This window comes from Leopardus geoffroyi, chromosome B4 (genome assembly GCF_018350155.1).
Source record: "Leopardus geoffroyi isolate Oge1 chromosome B4, O.geoffroyi_Oge1_pat1.0, whole genome shotgun sequence".
Classification (NCBI taxonomy): domain Eukaryota; kingdom Metazoa; phylum Chordata; class Mammalia; order Carnivora; family Felidae; genus Leopardus; species Leopardus geoffroyi.
The window spans coordinates 15,881,056-15,900,208 of NC_059341.1; the positions used below are offsets into that span (position 1 = coordinate 15,881,056).

The 19,153-nt window shown below is 36.9% G+C and overlaps 1 protein-coding gene across 13 annotated transcripts in view; it reads right to left on the bottom strand.

Moving 5' to 3' along the window:
- Positions 1-19,153, bottom strand: part of TRDMT1 (tRNA aspartic acid methyltransferase 1) — an 83,424-nt gene that overhangs the window by 41,903 nt on the left and 22,368 nt on the right. For 12 of the 13 annotated variants that reach the window (XR_006708723.1, XM_045463396.1, XM_045463390.1 and 9 more), the window contains exon 2: positions 2,377-2,486. Coding sequence is in view for 12 of the 13 variants with exons in the window: in XM_045463396.1 (XP_045319352.1) it covers positions 2,377-2,486 (110 nt within the window). In the remaining variant the exon portion in view is untranslated. Of the gene's footprint in view, positions 1-2,376; positions 2,487-17,195; positions 17,244-19,153 lie in introns of those variants that run through there. The other variant, XM_045463401.1, reaches the window with a different exon arrangement.

The window sequence follows — 19,153 nt, forward strand, 5'->3', positions numbered from 1 at the left end:
AAGACAGATACCATATTCATGGACTGAAAGACTCAATTTTATTAAGATATCAGTTCTTCCAAAATCAATCAGTGCAATTCCAATAAAAATGTCTTTTTTTTTTTTTACTCATAGAAATTCGCAGGGTGATTCTGAAACTTACACACAAATGTAAATGACAGTGTAACCAAAATAATGTTGAAAAAGAAAAACAGAAATTCAAGAACTTACACTACCTGAATTCAATACATATTATAAAGCTATAATAATCACAAGAGTGTGCTACTGGTGTAAGGAAAAACATACAGATACTACTGAAGAGAGTCTGGAAATAGACTCACACATTTATGACTTAGTTTTTTAATAAAGGTGTCAAGGAAATTGAGGAAAGGATAATCATTTCAGAAATGGTGCCAGGACAATGTTTTATGCACTTGGAAAAAAATAAATGACTGCTACTTCAAATTGCACACAAAAAGTAACTCTAAATGAGTCAGAAATCTAAATAGAAAAGCCAAAACCATAAAATTTCTAGAAGAGGGAAAAATAGGGTAAACAAAGATTTTTTTTTAGAACACATAAAAACGTGACCCAAAAACAAAAAAAAGATAAATAACATGTGCAATTTGATGAACACAGTTAAGGAAATGAAAAGACAAGTTACAGAACTGGAGGAAATCTTTGTTATATATATTCTGACAAACAACTTGAATCCAGAAAACTTAATAAGCCTTTCAACTAAATGATGATATTACAAACACACCAAGTAATAAAAATTGGGCAAGAAATTTCATCACCGAAGAAAACACAGAAATAGCCGAGAAGTACATGAAACGATGCTCAACATTATTAGCCAGCAGGGAAATGCAAATTAGAATCAGCAGACACAAAAGAATCACAATACCTCTATATGCTCACTAGAATGGCTACAATTTTAAAAATTGACAATATCAGGGACACTTTGGTGGCACAGTCTGTTAAGTGTCCAACTTAGGCTCTGACCATGATCTCGTGGTTTGAGTTCGAGCCCCGCATCGGGCTCTGTGCTGACAGCTCAGAGCCTGGAGCCTGTTTCAGATTCTGTGTCTCCCTCTCTCTCTGCCCCTCCCCCGCTCCATCTGTGTGTGTCTCTCTCTCAAAAATAAATAAACATTAAAAAATGACAACATCAAGCGCTGTAAGGATGTGAAACAACTGAAACATGTACGTGGTTATGAGACTGTAAGATGGTATAAGCACTAGAGAAAGCAGTTAGCATTTTCTCATAAAATTAAAGAAACCTACTATATGACCCAGAAATTCCAGTTCTGGGTATTCGTCTACAAGAAATGAAAACAAAGGTTCACACAAAAACTTGGACATGAATGTTCATAGCAACTTTTTTGTAATGGTCGAAAACTGGAAACAACCTAGATGTCTAACATCATGTGAATGGATACATACACTGTAGTGTAAAATATTCCACTGTAAAGAATATGACCCAGCAATAACAAAGAGCAGACTACCGATATGCACAACAACATGGGTGAATTCAAAAAACATTATGTTACCCAGAAAAGTTACACCCAAAAAACTCACCCTCATGATTTTATTTGTGATGTATTAGAAATGGAAAATTTAATCTGTAATGACAGAAAGATCAGTAGTTGCCCGGGGATGGGGCACCAAGGAACACCGTAGGGGATGGGCGTTCTAAGTCCCGATTGCGGTGGTTACGCACTTGTATGTACTGGTCAAAACTCAAACTACACACCTTAAATGAGTGCAGTTTATTGTGTATAAATTATGGCTTCATGAGAAATTCATTGTAAAAGTCGTCACAACAAGAAAATGAGAGAAGAAAACAATTTCATATTATTTTTAAAATAACTATTATTTACTAACACTATTTAAAAATAGTGTTAAATACCTCTGCTGAGTTCATCACGTGTACTTTTAACCTTTAATTCTGACAGGCTTGCTAAAATAAGAAGCATTCAATAAGTAATAGCCAATGACTGCCTCTCTCTCTCTCTCTATATATATATATATACACATACATATTATAGTATGTGACTATTGCTTGAAAGTAAAGAATTAATCAAAGTTTAATGCCATTAGAGAACCATGAATTTAGGAGTCAAACATATTCTTACGTTTCATTCCCTTGTCTCAGAAACCAAAATACTGAACTCTCTCACTCTCACTCTCTTAAACTGAAAATTAAAAAAAAATAAAGGCAAAACAGAGCATGCCATCTTCTGACAGAACAGAAAATGTCGATGCCCTTCTCCTAAACTGCTCATTCGTATATAACTTATTCTCCAATTAACACACTGTCCATCAGTATCATACAGTGGTTTTCAATCACGTTTTCCTCGCCATCTACTTATCAAAGCAATAAGCACGATTACTCACTTCAATTGTCTTGGCCAGTAACTGAGTGTGAGGAAAATTGTACGCGTACACTTCATTAGCGACAGTGTTTACATCAATGGCAGCCACAACTTGTGCAGGAACACAGCTTTCTGTAATGATAAATGGAATATCTTAAAATGCAAAGTCCTCAATATCAACGTGTTCACTTTACAGGGAAGTCAAAGTAGCAGAATTGTGCAGCACGTTTCCTCACTAGCCAGAGCTCAGATTTCCGTGGCTGACCAGGCTGCGGGAGTCGGGCACCAAGTGAAGGACGTGCATACTTCTGGCTCATTACTCTAAACAGCATTCTGAAGCTAAAAATGAGAATTAAATGTGTTAGTCAGTATTTCTGACCTTTGCCTTCCTCACTCCATTAAGATACACACTTACAAGTTAGATAGAAAGTTCTCGTAAGTTCAAATAAACCAAAAATAGGACAGTTAAGTATATTCTTAAAAACTGTATCACGCGGAAGTTTATATAAATAAATTAACTACCATTTGCTCTTCACCTTCTAATGTTAATATAAAGCTGCTTCCCAACATCACTACAAATGCTTTTAGTTAAATTTGGGGGATTTCTTTAACAATAATATTATTGAGATATAATTTACATTCCAAAAAAATTCACCTTTTTAAGGCATAGGCAAGTTTTGAAATGAAATCAACAGTTAAGCGGTGTCCAAATGTATAAAACACATAGACTAAAAAAAAAAAAAAAAAAAAAAAAATCTTGACAGCCTAGGACAGAATGTAAGAAGAGCAAGGGAAATAATTCCAAGGGCATGCCTTCGCTGCCCTTCTATCTTGCTGCTAAAAAAATAATAATAATAATTTTCCGAATGTTATCAGATTCAGAGTTCTGCTATAGCCCTTCACTGGCAGTCAACAATGAGGCTATGTAAACACACATAGCTGCTGTTAGATTTTGCAATTACCACCCCCTTGCACTCTTTACTCAAACACATACAAAACTAATCATGTATATATACTGACCTAAATCAGGAGAAAATGTGAAGTTTTAAAAATAATAGTATTTGACACTTCTGAGGAATACCATAAGAAAAAATATTACAACATTGCATAATACCTCCAAATAGCTATTTCTTTAATAACCATTTGCTGTTAATAGTTAGCACAGGTAGACCAAACATCAAACAATGAAAAGAAAATTTAGTGGTGAGAAGCTAGGGCTCATGCAGCAGGCACCAGAAATAAAACCCAGATCACAGAAGATGGAGTAAAGAGGAAGGCTCACACACACTCAGAAAATAATCACAGCCATTCACTGAGGCCTAAAAGTGAACATGCCAGACACAAAACAAGGGCGTAAATGTCTTTAAGTACATATTTGCTGAAGACGCTCGGCCAGGACCAGCTATCTCCTAGGTATATATCACTGGAAACTCTGAGGTCCGGTGAGTAATATCGTATACTGACTCCAACCGAGTTTAAAAGCAGTAACTAGTCCCTTCCTTGATATAAAGTTGGACATAATATCTTTGTCAAGGGCATCAGAGAAATCTTGAAACACAAATCAAGAAGGCTTTTAAACAAACAAGAAAATTAGTATATAAGGATCATTTTGCAAAATCACAGACCTGTTATAATTCAGGTCAAGAACTAAGTTACTACTAAGCACTGTAAGAGAACTCAGAATTAAATCAACTTTATTGAATTATTTTACTGTTCTGCTGAATAAGATATCTTATGAGCATGATGTAGCCTGCTTGCATTTCCACAATATATGCAGCAAACTGGGATTGCCTGGAGTTGATTAATATGACTTTTCTCTTTTTTCAGGCTGATTGACAATCTACAGTGATGTGCTGAATCTGTACCACAATCAATAATTAATTTTATGTTCTTGCATCATGTGCCCGAAAGACATAAAAACTTACAAAAAGTAACTGCCAAATAAATGTTTTATGTGGCTATCTAAGAACTGATGAACCGAAAATTCTCAGAAAACAAGAGATTTTAAAAGTCAATAAGCAAATGCACTGTTTACACGTTACTGTGGATTGTTGTAAATTTAGGATCCACTGCATGACCTAAAAAGTTACTTCCATGATGAGAAATGGATGTACCAAGATATTGCTGACAGTAATTCAACTTGCTTTTTCAAAACAGAATTGTTCTGGGGTATGGACATGTTTCTAAGGAAACATTTAGACTTATAAATAACAATTTAAAAAAGCAAACCTGTCAATTCTGTCAAAATCTGGACTTGAGATCCAAAGACAAGTTGACTAATATTTTCTACTATATACTTGAAAAATCCAAAAATCTTTGTCAAGCCACATACACATATTTTGAAAATGTTTAACTAAAAGTATCTAAGTGAATATAATTCACTTAGTGAGTTTTGTACAAGTGAGCTAGATCTATTACTTAAATCATGCAGGAGCAGTGATTCTCAAAAAGGGAATTGGGGAAAGCGAACCCATCAGGATCTTCTAGTGGGATGGAGCATGGGATGTGTTTTCAGCACTTTGGTCTATTGCTTTATCTGGATTTTATTCATGATATTTCAGTTATTACACTGGACTGTGTACGTATCAACAGGAAACATGGGTATAAAAGGTGAGACACTCTAGAGAAATGCAGTATAAATGCTGTGAAAATATTGTCAGATCAGATGTACAAGGAAAGACAAGAGGTATCATACTATTTACATGAGGACTGAATTGAAAAAGGTAGATTTAGTTATACCAGGAGAGATTTCTAGGGAAATGTAAGAAATGTCACTGACAATACATGCCTAAGTCCTGCTCTCAAATATGTCTCAAGTAGGCAAGAATCTCTCTCTCCCTCCCTCTCTCTCTCTCTCTCTCTCTCTCTCTCACACACACACACACACACACACACACACACACACACACCCTATGTGAATAGCAATAATTTTCCTTCTTTTTCTGATCACTCTTTCTGGAGAAGTTGTAGGAAAAACCTCTGGTTGGTAGTAGTGAAAAGGCACAAGTTCACGCTCTACCTGCCTTTCCTAACCAAGTAAATCAGAAAGTTTAATTGTGCATAGTTACTAAGGTGGGGGAAAAATTCTGTTTTTAAAAATGTAAATATAAAATTAACTGGTCCACTTGGAAATAAGAAAAGTAGCTTAATTTTTCTTTGTTTTCTTTATCATTTATTTTCTGACTTGTACCTTATATGGGTGAGTAATTATTTGAATGAGCTCATTATAATCACACCTGAGACACCGAATCAGGTATGTTAATACTGACACCTAGTTGTGAAATGAAAGGTGAGTTGAACATATCCAATGTCTATTTCCTTTCATTCAAAGTGATAGCTTAAGAATAAAAAAGTACTATGCAAAAACAGACCTGAAAGGATTCTGGATTTAAAATGATTACTAACGAGGCGCCTGGGTGGCTCAATGGGTTAAGCATCAGATTCTTGATTTTAGCTCAGGTCATGATTTCACAATCATGAGTTCGAGGCCCGCATTGGGCTCCAAGCTTAGCATGAAGCCTGCTTAAGACTCCGTGTCTCTCTTCCTCTGCCCCTCTCCCCCACTCATGCACTCTTTTTCTCTCAAAAACGTAAATAAAATAAATAAAATGATTGCTAAGTGTTTTATCACTATTAGCAAAGTATATTTCTTTTCTTTTTAAAGATTCTTGCATTTCAAAACTTGCAAATAAATTCTCTGAATTAAATAAAATTTAAAATAAGTCTCAATTTTTTTATAAAGTCCATTCATTTCCTTAGAAAATCGCCTTAGAAGTTTAGCTAACAGTAAACCAAAAAAACTTACTTTGGGTCAAGATATACACTAGATCTTTGTTACTAAGACCTCACTAAATACAAGAGCTCATCAACCAGAAAGTAGACAGGAACCACTTGAGACCTGTGTACAGACCAGAGCTAGGGAAGTGGGACAAGAGAGAAAGGTGCCAACTAATATTCAAAAAGGAGCACACTGAATTTACATGGAAAGAAAAATAAAGATGCTATGCCAGATAACAGTGCAATGTGGAGAAGAGGAGACAATGCATTCTGATTAGGACCTTGAGAACAGAAATGAAGATGTTAAGAAAAAAGAAGAACGTGATAGTTTGTGCTCTCTGGCCTTTCTACTATCGGTTTGTTTCTACTGTGGAAAAATAAATGTAATGGCTGCACTCTAATCACCATGTTAGTCCATGAAGAGAAGGGCCGCTTTCCAGGCTGATGAGGCAAAGAAGGAGAAGGAGCGGACGTCCTGAAGGATTTCACAGAGTCGCTGTAGCAGCCCTGGATTACTACGTCTAGACATATTTTATGTGAGAAACAAATTTTGACCTTTTGGACACTATTATTTTGGATGTCTCTATTATGGATAGTTGAACCTAATCCTAATGAATGCATGAACCCAATCCTAACAGTTACCCCAGCTGTTCAGCCAGGGTGTGTGTGCACACGCGCGAGGAGAGAATTTCAGGTTCAGTTCCTATTTAGACCGGATCAATGTACTTGGGCAAACATTTATTGAGTCATGTGTGCAAAACATTTTGTAGACCCACAGGGATGGATACACAAAGTGTATATTTATGGAGGTCAGGGGAGTCTTAAAATTAAAACATTGTTCTTCTCTGAAGTACAAGAATCCCTCCTTTAATATAAAGTTTTCCTTATGAAGGGGATTCCTACTAAGCAAATACTTTCTTCATTATTTTTTAATTTTTAGTACTGAAGTATAGCCGGGATACAATATTAGTTTCAGGTGGACGACATAGTGATTCGACAATCCTGTACATGACTCAGTGCTCACCATGGTAAGTGAAGTCACCATTGGTCACCAGTTAACACTATCTCTTCATTATTTGTTAAAAGTCTCATCTATGCTTCCCTGAGAACAACTCTGAAGACTTGATTGAAGGAAATATAAAAAAATTTAGAAAACTAAGCAAAATCATGCATTAAATAAACAACTCAAAAATCTAATACGGACAGCATTCCTAGCAATACCAGCACTAATAACACCACCATGATATACCTCAAAATCTCAAAAGCAAAACCGCTGAAACTCTGCAACAGTCATAATCAACCTCATGTATTTTCTAACCTCAGTAATCTCTCACTGAATACTTGTGCACAGCAAGACTTCCTCAGATGAGTTATCATAATACTGATTAGAAGGTGACACAATAGCTCCCACTAAGGAAGTTCTGGTTTCCTTTTGGAATGATGGCTTGAGTGTTACCCAACAGCCTCTGTGGCTCTTGACATAAAACAAAGGTCAAACTAAAAATATTGATAATGATTACTAAAGAGGGGACACAATCGTAATTTCTTTAATTTCTCAGGCTTTCATGCAACAGATCTTTTAATGATTACAAGTGTTCATAAGCCCTTTTTATAAAAGGTGCTTGGTATTTTTAAATGATTTCTTGTCCTAATATTAAGAAATGTCTCCTTCTGGGGTGCCTGGGTGGCTCAGTCGGGTAAGCGACCGACTTCGGCTCAGGTCATGATCTTGCAGTTTGTGAGTTCGAGCCCCACGTCGGGCTCTGTGCTGACAGCTCAGAGCCTGGAGCCTGCTTCGGATTCTATGTCTCCCCCTCTCTCTACCCCTCCCCTGCTCATGCTCTGTGTCTGTCTCTCAGTCTCTCAGTAATAAATAAACATTCAAAAATTTAAAAAAGAAAAAAAAAAGAAATGTCTCCTTCCAATTGAAGTTTGATAACTTTTTAAAACTTGGGAAGCAATATCAGATTGCTTATTTTTACATTCTGTTTTTTTTTTTTTTTTTTTAAGAAAAGTAAACTTTCATTTGCTTTTGCTTCTTATAGAAAGTCTGTATTTTAGAAACTTTATTCAGGGAGATGGTCAGTGTTCAACGGACATGTTTTTTTATAAGCTACACACATCAATACATGTAACACTTGATGTCAATTTTTAAAAAAACATGAAAGCTGCTCTTTTTTCTGAACTCCTATCAGTAAATTTACACTCATGGGGTTTCCCAGGATTCTTCCTAGGTTCTAATGAAGTCATTCTACTGCTTCCAAGTTATCTGGTACTTCACCACTGTCTACCCGATAAAATCCACACTTCTTAGTATGATCTCATGGTGCATTGCTGTCTAGCTTTCTCTCTTGACATTGTCCCTCAATCAACCACTTTCTTTCAACTCATACCCACCACACTCATACACATACACTTTTTCCCCAGGTAATAGCCAACTACTTATCATGCCCCAGAGGGGCCATAACTTCTCAATCCTAATGCTTCTGTACATCGTTTAAAAGCCTACCCTACCCTGCCCAAGGTCACTATCTTTCTGGTCCTAGATCATTTTTATTGGTCCCTCAGGACCCATTCAGCTCAGGCATGACTCCTCCAGGGGGCTTTCACTGAGCCCGCTGGATTGAAGTGGGGGCCGGTCCCTCAGGCTGTCACTGCACTGGGTAGTTCACACGGTCAGCACATTTATCCCAGGACACCACCTCTCTCACTAGACTCTGTGATCCGATAGAGCCCATGCCATGGCTCGTGCACCCCAGCCTGACTCACAGCACCCAGACATTTCTACAATTGGCACCCAATAGGCCTTCAGTAAACATCTGAATGAATAGTATGAAAATGAGCGAATTTGATCTCTAACTTCAACTCCTGATTATTGTTGATTACCCTCTTCAGTGTCCTGTTTCTGGGAACAGGACTAGCTTAAAAGCCTTTAATAATCCTGTACCTAAGTGTTTATCGATGTCTGAAAGACCGTGTTTAAGTAGATTGTTTGACATTCGGGTAAAATTTTAACCTCAGAAACACAATGAAGTTTCCAGAATGGCCTACAAAATTCTATTCGTCTTACAAATATGTTAAAGAATAGCACCAATAGGGCTAGCGTCAGGCAGTTATAAACATTTGTTAGAGTACGTATCATGTACTAGGCACACGAGATGAGTGGACACCTGTGTTGTGCTTTGCCAGCATCCAGTACCCTTTTTTTCTGGCAATAGTCCCAGAGTTTCTTTTGGGGATCTCACCTCACTCACTTTCTTTCGAGTGGCTTAGATAGCATCAACCCGTTGCCCTAGTTTCTCCGAAAGCGCGTGTCAGATGCCTGAGCCAAGACTTCCAGAGTGGGTTCAGGAAGGGCGAACAAGACAAAATAAGCAACTAGGCACAAGAAGAGAGAACACCTGACTTTTCCTTGGGCAACTAGGAAGAGATGCTTGCTCTTTCTTACTGAGTTTAACCATGGAAGGGAAGGATATTACGTGCAGCAGCAACTACAGCCTTCTGATGAATTAACGGGAGCATGTATATAAAAATGTACCCACTCTAGAGAGAACAAATTTGAGATAGATATACAGAGAAAGAAAACTGGCTCCTGGTAACATGATGCGAGCCCCTTTAAGCTGCATCCCAAACCAAGCCTATATTTGATCTCAGTCATGACATGAGTATTTACGTCTTTTATGTAAACCAGTTTGCATTGTTTTTTGTAACTTGGAAACAACAGTTCTAATAGGCATTTAAGAGAACACACACTGAAATATCACTTGTCACTCTGAAGAAATGCATTTCAAATTCCAACTTGGCAAGCAGAACATGAACTTTACCAAAAGCCTTGTGAATGAGAAATTAATTAACCAAACAGAACCAAAATTAATTTACCAAACAGAAGCACATCTCTTGATCAAACACTCCTCAGGTGTCCTAAGTTGAGACAATAATCGCAGGAGTCCCAATGTGGGGGGCAAGGACTTCATTATAGGGTTACCTAACTACCTTACCCTTTACGTGTATTCTAAAGACAACAAATATGTAGAGAGCACCTGTAAGCTGTATCTCCAAGCTCTTTCAAGGAGCATATAATATTTTCAGTTGAACGGTCTTAACGATTCCTACAAAATTCAAGTTCTGAAAGTAAAAGCAGTCAAATAGAAATTTCAATTACAGGCAATTCAAAATAAAGAATTGTGTATGATCTATGAACATATAAAAGGATGCTGCACTTCACCAATAAGGACAGAAATCCACATTAATCAGTTTTACTTATCAGATTTAGGAAAGGTCTTATAAAATGAACACTGTCTAGCGCAAGCGTTTGGAAAAATGTGCCCCTCCTCTTGGTGACCATAGCATACATGGATTCAACTCTTCTATGACTAGTCCTAGTGATTCTACATGTGACAATTTATGCTAGGAAATATTTGGACAATGTAAGTGTAAGACTGCATAGATGTATGAGAACAACCATATTAAAAATGATACCCATATACACTAATGTGGAGTGACAGAAATTTTTAAGGACAAAAAAGTTACTAAATAGTCTTGTTCAGTAATAATTCAAGTTTTGTAAAGTGTATGTGTATGTACCCGTATTAAGAAAAAAAAAAAAACAGCAAATGTCAACAGGGGCTATCTCTTTTGGTACAGAGAATTTGGGGGTAATTTTTATTTCTTCCTTTAAACCTTTTTGGATTATTTGGTCTTTTTCTTAACAGTAAGAATAGAATGCTTTTGTAATCAGTGAAAAGCAAACAAACGTAAAACTATTTTTATCTTGGAACAAAAGAATTCAAAGCTTCTCTTGGTTGTGACCCTGAGAAATCACAAAAGGAAGGTATCAAGGACAGACCAAAAAGGTTTGGATACATTCTCAAAACATGCCCAACTGACTGTAAGACCCACCCCCCACACACACACACCAGTAATATAACTCAATGTATTATTTATCCCACAAACTCAACAACAGTCAAAAGAATAAAAAACAAGAATTAAACTACATGGCCATGGTTCTTTAGAGATTAACAAGTAAATAGCATATGGCCAAAAATGTAGAGTTGAAAGCTATCTATTTATATATTTAGAATTCAAAGGATATAAATCTAAATCTGTGTTCTCCATTTTCCCATGACATTTAAGCCTTCCTATTAATCTCTTAAAGGCATGAACATGTTTAAAAACATTTATGTAAACAGTTAAGAAATAAGCAATATAAAGCACATGTTATCCACCCTATTACAGGTTTAAATAACAAAGACTTTGTTTTCCATAAGTTTGCTTTGAATGAACAAACCTCTATGAATGTTTCATCACTATAAAAATGTAGAAACATTCTTTGTTGAGATTTTCTTACAATTTAAAAGATCATTTCTGATACATTCATGGAAGTCAATGAAGAAATGATGTATGCATTAGTACTCTGTGCCTAACCAACTATGAATGAAAAAAAGAGTTGTAAAACTATTATTATATTATCAATCATAAAAATCCCAAAGATTAAACTAAAAACTCTTCTCTAAGAAAATTAAAAATAAAAAAAATAAAAACTCCTCTCTAAATTTGTCCTGCTATTCTGAGCCCCTCTTTGCTTTATATAAAGTAGACCTTTCTTAAAGCTTATTCTTTTCATTATTGACTTCATAACGCTTTAAACCCTATCCTGAATTTCTGCTACAGGCATCTCTAAAAGGATTAAGTTTTACAATTTGGCACAGAATCAGAAAGTATAAATTAGCCCTAAGACCTCAGGGGAAAAAGCACTTCAATTATCTCATTCCTCATTTTCCTCTTCTGCGTCTCCTCCTGACTATATATTTCTTTGCAAACCTTTTTCCATTAAGCCACGGGGTATTCAACAAATACTGGCTATCATTTTTTACTCAAAACTCTCATAGGCACACCCTACCGAGATCTTTTATTCAGAGTGTGTAGGTATGTGTGTATTCACAAGTCCTCAGAAAGAAAGATTTTAGGATATGGACATCTACTTATCTAGCCCATTCTCAGCTGTGTTTGAAGTTTAGCTCTACGATTTCCAGCTATGTGACTTAGGCAAGTTACTTGACTTCATTAAGTCTCAGCGTCTTTATCCATGAAAGTGAGAGAACAGAGGTAATAAAGTACCTACGTCATAGAGTTTTCTGAGGATTAAATTAGTTAACACCTATAAATCTCTCATATTTGTGCTGGCCATGCAGTAAGTACTTAATAAATGTTTGCCACGATAACTATCAAGAGTTCAAAGATTTTTTTTAAATAAGAATATGGAATATCAAATGCTAGAAAGGACTAAGTGTAAGGACCTCTCACTGCAGGTGTATCAATCGAGGATTCAGTGTTTGAGAGGGCAGTTTGGCAGTATGTATCTAAAGCCTTCAAAACTGCTTTGGCCTTAGCGATTTTATATCTGGGCACATATCCTAAGATGTGGTAGGCAGAACAGTGACCCCCCAAAAATCCATCCCCATCCTAATCCATGAAACATACAAAAATGTTACCTTACATGGTAACAGGGACTTTTGCAGATATGAGTAAAGATCTTAAAAAGAGGACATCATCCTGGGTTATGCAGGTAGACCCAGCGAGATCGCAAGAAGGATGGAGGAGGGTCAGAGTTAGAGGAGATGTGATGAAGGAAACAGAGGTCAGAGAGAAAAGCTAGAAGATACTGTATTTGCAGCTTTGAAGATGGAGGATGAAGTCATGAGCCAAGAAATGCAGGTGACCTCTAGAAGCTGGAAAACACAAGGAAACACACTGTCCCCTTGAGCTTCCAGAAGGAAACAGCTTGGACAAAACCTTGATTTTAAGATGTTTGACCTCCAGCACTATAAGATAATCAGTTTGTGTTGCTTTAAGCCATTGTTTGTGGTGATGTGTTACACCAGCAGTAGGAAACCAGTATGTAAGGCAACAATATACTAACATGAAAGATTTATATAAAAAATAAATGCTATTTTATTTATAATAGCAAAAGATTATAAGCAACCTAAATGTCCAAAAATAGTTGATTGCTTTGAACAAGAACTTCCATAAAATGGAATATTACACAACCATTAAAAAACAAGTTGGCAAATATATTTAATGACAAGGAAGGAAAACTTCAAGATATTCTAAGCGAAAAAAGAAAGCTATAGTTTATTTTAATGTTCATGAACACATGTTGAATAAAGATCGAAAAGCTATAAATCATGCAGTGTTTATGACTGCATGAGCAAATTTTTATTTTTAAATTTTCTTCTTCATTTGTGTAGCATCAGTTTTCTCAGTAAACCATAATCTCTGGAGAAAAAGAATACAGCTGTCTTGTTACTTCTGTGTCTCTATTGCACATCAGAGTGACTGACACAGAAACCACTTAAAAATTACATGCTGAATGAATGAATACATTTTCAGTGTTTCCTAATTCCATCCCCCCACCTCAAGACTTCTGGTATTCTGGCAGAGTTATGGTTCCCAAGTCCAAATAGTACACTCTCTTACTACAATGGAAGATAAGTCTTGGTGAATCCACTATAAATGCCACATTAATGTGTACAATCATGGGTTTGGATTGGTTAAGTGGGGGATAGCTTAAAAGTGCAAATTATTTTTTTTATTTAAAAAAAAAAATTTAATGTTTATTTTTGAGAGAGAGAGTGAGACAGAGTGTGAGCAGGGGAGGGCCAGAGAGAGGGAGACACAGAATGGGAAGCAGGCTCTGAGCTGTCAGCACAGAGCCCCATGTGGGGCTCCAACTCACAGACCGTGAGATCATGGCCTGAGCTGAAGTCGGACGCCCAACTGAGCCACCCAGGCGCCCCAAAAGTACAAATTATTAAACAGGTGAGATGAGGAAGTATTTCCTAATTTTTAAACAAATGTATTATATAAACATAAAATGAATAAGTGTAAAAATATGTGTAAATATTCAACTTCACTAGTAATAAAAAAATTAAAATAACAATTTTATGTAGTAAACTATATATAGTTTTAAATATTATATTGGCATATTTGTGGTCAAACACTATTAGATATAAACCGGTATATCCTTTTAAAATGCAAGCTGACAATAACATCAGTCTTTAAACTGTTCATGCTCCATGACTTAAACACTCATTCAACATCTGCTATGCAACAGGCACCATTCCAGGTACCAAGGATACAACAGTGAACAAAACTGAATAAAACAAAAAAATCCTCACCCTCCTGGACTTACATTTTAGAAGGGGAGGCAGTCAATCTTTAAAATAGTATGGTAGGCAGAAATAAGTGTTGGGGGGGGGGGGGCTAGGGGAATTAAACAGGAAGGAGGACAGGGAGGCAGAGCAGAGAATGTAATTTTTTTTTTATTTTTTTTAAATATTTATTTATTTTTGAAGGAGAGAAAGACAGAGTGTGAGTGGGGGAGGGGCAGAGAGAGGGGGAGACACAGAATCTGAAACAGGCTCCAGGCTCTGAGCTGTCAGCACAGAGCCCGACGCGGGGCTCAAACTCACAGACCGCGAGATCATGATCTGAGCCGAAATCTGACGCTTAACCGACCGAGCCACCCCAGGTTCCTGAGAAAGTAATTTTTGACAGTGGCCAGGGAAGCCCTGAGAAGGTGACATTTGAATAAAGACAAGGGACTAGTCATGTGTCTATCAAGGAGACAGCATTCCAGGCAGAAGGAACAGCACAGTGGCTCTGAAGCAGGAATGCTCTTGGTATGTTTAAGGATAGCAAGGAGCTCACTATCCCTACTCCACTCTCCAGGAGCTTACACGGAGAAGAGGACAGGGTACATCCTTATTGGCCTTTTCCTATGTCCAAACTCATGTACATTATACACACACACAAACACACACACACGCATTCTGTATATACACTATATATACAAATATACATTGCCCAAGTATAAGACAACTAGAATGAAAGTCAATACCCAGGGTCTGCAGGAGAATATCCAAAATTATGTGGATATGGCCATTTTTGTTATACAGATGATGACAAGACATAGCTGAAATATTCAAATGACTTCATTTTACATAATTTCTTAATTTAGTTATACAAATATATATATATATATTTTAATTTTTTTAACATTTATTTTTGAGGGAGAAAGTGACAAGTACAGACCGTGAGTGAGGGAGGAACCAAGAGAGAGGGAGACACAGAATTAGAAGCAGGCTCCAGGCTCTGAGCTGTCAGCAGAGAGACAGACATTGGGCTCGAACCCACAAACCGTGAGATCATGACCAGAGCTGAAGTTGGACATTTAACCAACTGAGCCACCCAGGCACCCCTAGTTACACAAATATATTTTAAATAGCACTATCTTATTAGTCCATCTAGAAATACTGCTTTTTCCACTCAAATTTCATGGAATAATTTTATTCTGCTTTCTCAGCTGCATCTTTGAAATCAGAGTCTTTATCATCAACAGTCACTTTTAAGTCATCTAACAGTTTTCAAGAGCACATCAACTTCCCTTCCAAGTTCCTTGAGATCTAGCACTTTTTGAGTTCACAAATGATGATGTCACTGGAAACTTTATAACTTTATACCAACCTCAAATACCCATTAACTACTTGTGATCTCCACAAAGTAACCCCCTACCGTATTACTCTGAAAAGTAATTTCCAGGTTTGTTTCCGATGATATCTAATCCATGTAACTGCAAGGTCATCCTCCTACAAATTATTTCTAAATCTTTTAATTCATCGGTATGATTTTTCATCAATTCCATCAAGTGACTTCAATAAGCACCCAACAATGGTATGACATTTTTTCAGGCTAATGTAACTTATCTAAGCAACATTTTATTACTTTGCTCTTCAAAATACAGTAATTGAGGAATATGAAGATCCTTCATGAAAACTAAGATATAAGGCCATATTCTCTTTTCAAAGCCTAACATTTTGGGGAAAAATGAATATACTGTATCAAAGAATTTATGACAAATATGTCTATAAAGGCATATGTATACAGGTTTGAGTTTTGTTTTTTGGTTTGGTTTTAAATAATAGAATCACAAGCCCTTTGTTTTTTATAATCTCAGGAGAAATGCAAAAGATAATCTCTTCAAAGAAGCAGAACTCTGGATTTTATGTTTCCCTTGGCAAATATAAAAATGCTAACCCATAAGACAGTCTAGTAAAATGATAGATTCACATATTTTCCCCTAAGCCATGGTTACCAACATTCTGACATTTCAAATTTAATAGCAAGGGACAGACAAATGGTCAGGATTAAGTCAAATCAACAGACTGCCATTAAGTTTAAATATTCAAAGACTATAATTTAAACAACTGACTCAGCAACAATAACCACAAGAGTCAATTGAAGCCACAAGAATAAAACGCTTCTGAAGAAGCAGAGAAACTCTGCTACTTTATTAGCATTTAAATGTCAGGGTTTTCAGGAAAAATGTAAGCAAGGCGAAACTACTTACTTAGTATGTCTAATTGGATCTATGAGAGTTCAAAGTCTAACTAGATTGTATTAACTAGAAGCCCTTCATATTCCGGGTTCTTCCTGGACCAAAATTCTCCTATAATTAAGGAACATGCCAAAGCCTATGAAGGTCATGTACATGCTAAAAGGCTCAGACACTTGTTTCTTAAATTAAGTCTCACTCACTAAGGGATTATTAAATTCACTATTTTGTTTGAACAAAAACTTACTAAATGGATGCTGAAGAACTATGACCAACTTTCTGGTAGAGTTGTTTTACTTCAGTCCAAGGTTTTTTGCTCAGTTTGTGGCAATTTAAAATCCCAGAATGAAAAAAATTCACGGATAACAGTAAAAGCAACTATTGGTTCACATAAAATAATGGTATTTATAGTATTTTTTTTTTAATCTCAACTACATTCTACCTACCCTGCAAAAATGAGATACAAGTCTTTTGCTTTTAGGCAGGGTGAGAGCCGACTGGCACTATTTCTGAAAAGCACTTTGTGGGGGATATTACTGGATGGTCTTCCATGGGCAAAACAAAAGGCCAAAAGGAATCCTAAAAAGGCTCTCAACACCAACAAATACCAAATTCTACATGCAACCTTAATCTCCCTGTTCTATGATAATAATCCTTCTGTAATTACTTACAGATTTGCTGTCATGTATCAACCTCTTCTATTCTATTCAATCTTCCATACAAAGAGGTAATGTTTCTTGACATGAATAAAAGGATAAAAAAAAAAAAACACTTGAACTTCATTATTTTCACCATAACTCACTTTAACATATGATTAAAATTCTACAGTGAGTTAAAACCAAACACTTGTTCCCAATACACTTGACTCTTTGGAGAAAATTTCACATTTTATCATGTAGTACAAAAAAAAAATTATCTATTAAAATGTCACATATAGTCATGAAAACCCTTCAGGACTCTACTTATTTGTCCACAGTCCAACACACACACACACACACACACACACACACACACGCACATACTGGTTTATCTCCTACATAATTCCTATTAACATCCTTCAAAATACTATCCATGGACCACACTTTGAGAAATGCTGACTTAGCTCATTCCCCCAAAGAAAAATGACCTTTGTGATTCAGACTTAATACCTAAATTTAAACTTATCACAGTACAATAATATCTACTTCAACCTATGCATATTTCATGGCAAACATGACCCTACTACATTTATTCACTTATTCATTCAACAAATAGGTATAAGCAATGTTCCAGACAAAGGCTATCTTATTATAAAATTTACATCCTTGTGAGGTGGGGGAAGACAAATCATAAACAAATAAGTAAGTATATAATATGTCTAACAATGAAAGTACTATGGGGGCAGGGGAAAAAAAAAAAAACAAAACAGAGTAAGCCAGATAGTATAGAAGGGATTGGTTCTATTTTTAAATAGGTTGGTTAGAGAATGTCTCAACAGCAAAGACCTGAAGGAGATGAAGGAGCAGGAAAATAGATATCTTGAACTTTCTAGAACACAGATGGGAGCATGCTTGTTTTGTAAGGGGAACAGCAAGGAGACCTGTATTATGGACTGAATATTGGTGCCCCTCTTCAAATTCTTATGTTGCAAGTCTATCTCCCAATGTGCTGGTATTATGGGATGGCGCCCCTGGGAAGTAATTAGAATCAGATGAAGTCATGAAGGTGGGGCCCTCAAGAATAGGATAAGAACCCTTGTAACAGTCATGAGAGAGCTTACCTCCTCCCTCTGCTCTCAGCCATGTGAAGATACAAGGTGAAGTTGGCACTCTGAAACCTGGACAGGGCTCTCACCAGAATTCAACCACACTGCCACCCTGATCTTGAACTTCCCAGCCTCCAGAACTGTGAGAAATAAATTCTACTGTTCAGAAGCCACCCAGTCTGTGGTACTCCTTTACAGTGGCACAAACTTACTAAGACAGCCAGCAAGTCTGGAATGAAGAAAGCAAGAGGGTAGCACAAGAAATGTGCTCAGAGACGGAAAGGGGCTGGCTCTAGACCAAGGAGAATTGAAGCTCTCATTGAGTGACAGGAGAAACCTCTCAAAGGTTTTAATCAGAGGAATGACTTGTCTAATGCATTTCTAAAGGATCACACTGACAGGGTGTTGAAAAAGAACTAGAGGAGACAGACCAGAATCAAGGACAGCAGTAAAAAGGCTGTTGCAATAACCTTTTGTCCAGGTTTCCTAAAAAAGGACCCAAGGTGAAGCTTCGCAGCAGATGCTCTTTCTGGAAGGGAAAACCCCAAAGTAGCAAGAGTACAGGACAGTGAGGCAGGGAAGGGGGAAAAGGAAACAGAAGGCATTGCATCACTACACCGGCCACAGCTTCACAGGAAAACCCAGCCAGCTGCTCTCTCGTGAAGGACTGGTAGGGCAGGCTGGGTGGACCACCACTCCCCACAGCTGCAGGGGGAAGGATGTATTGAAGGTGATAGGAGCCCTGCAGTAACGACACTATTTGGTTTAAAGCAACACTTCCACATCCCCACATGTATCTGAGCAGGGAACTCTGGTGGGGAGACAAGGACAGAGGATGTACCTGCTGACTCCTTCACCATGTCTCTTCCTGATGAGAAGTCATCT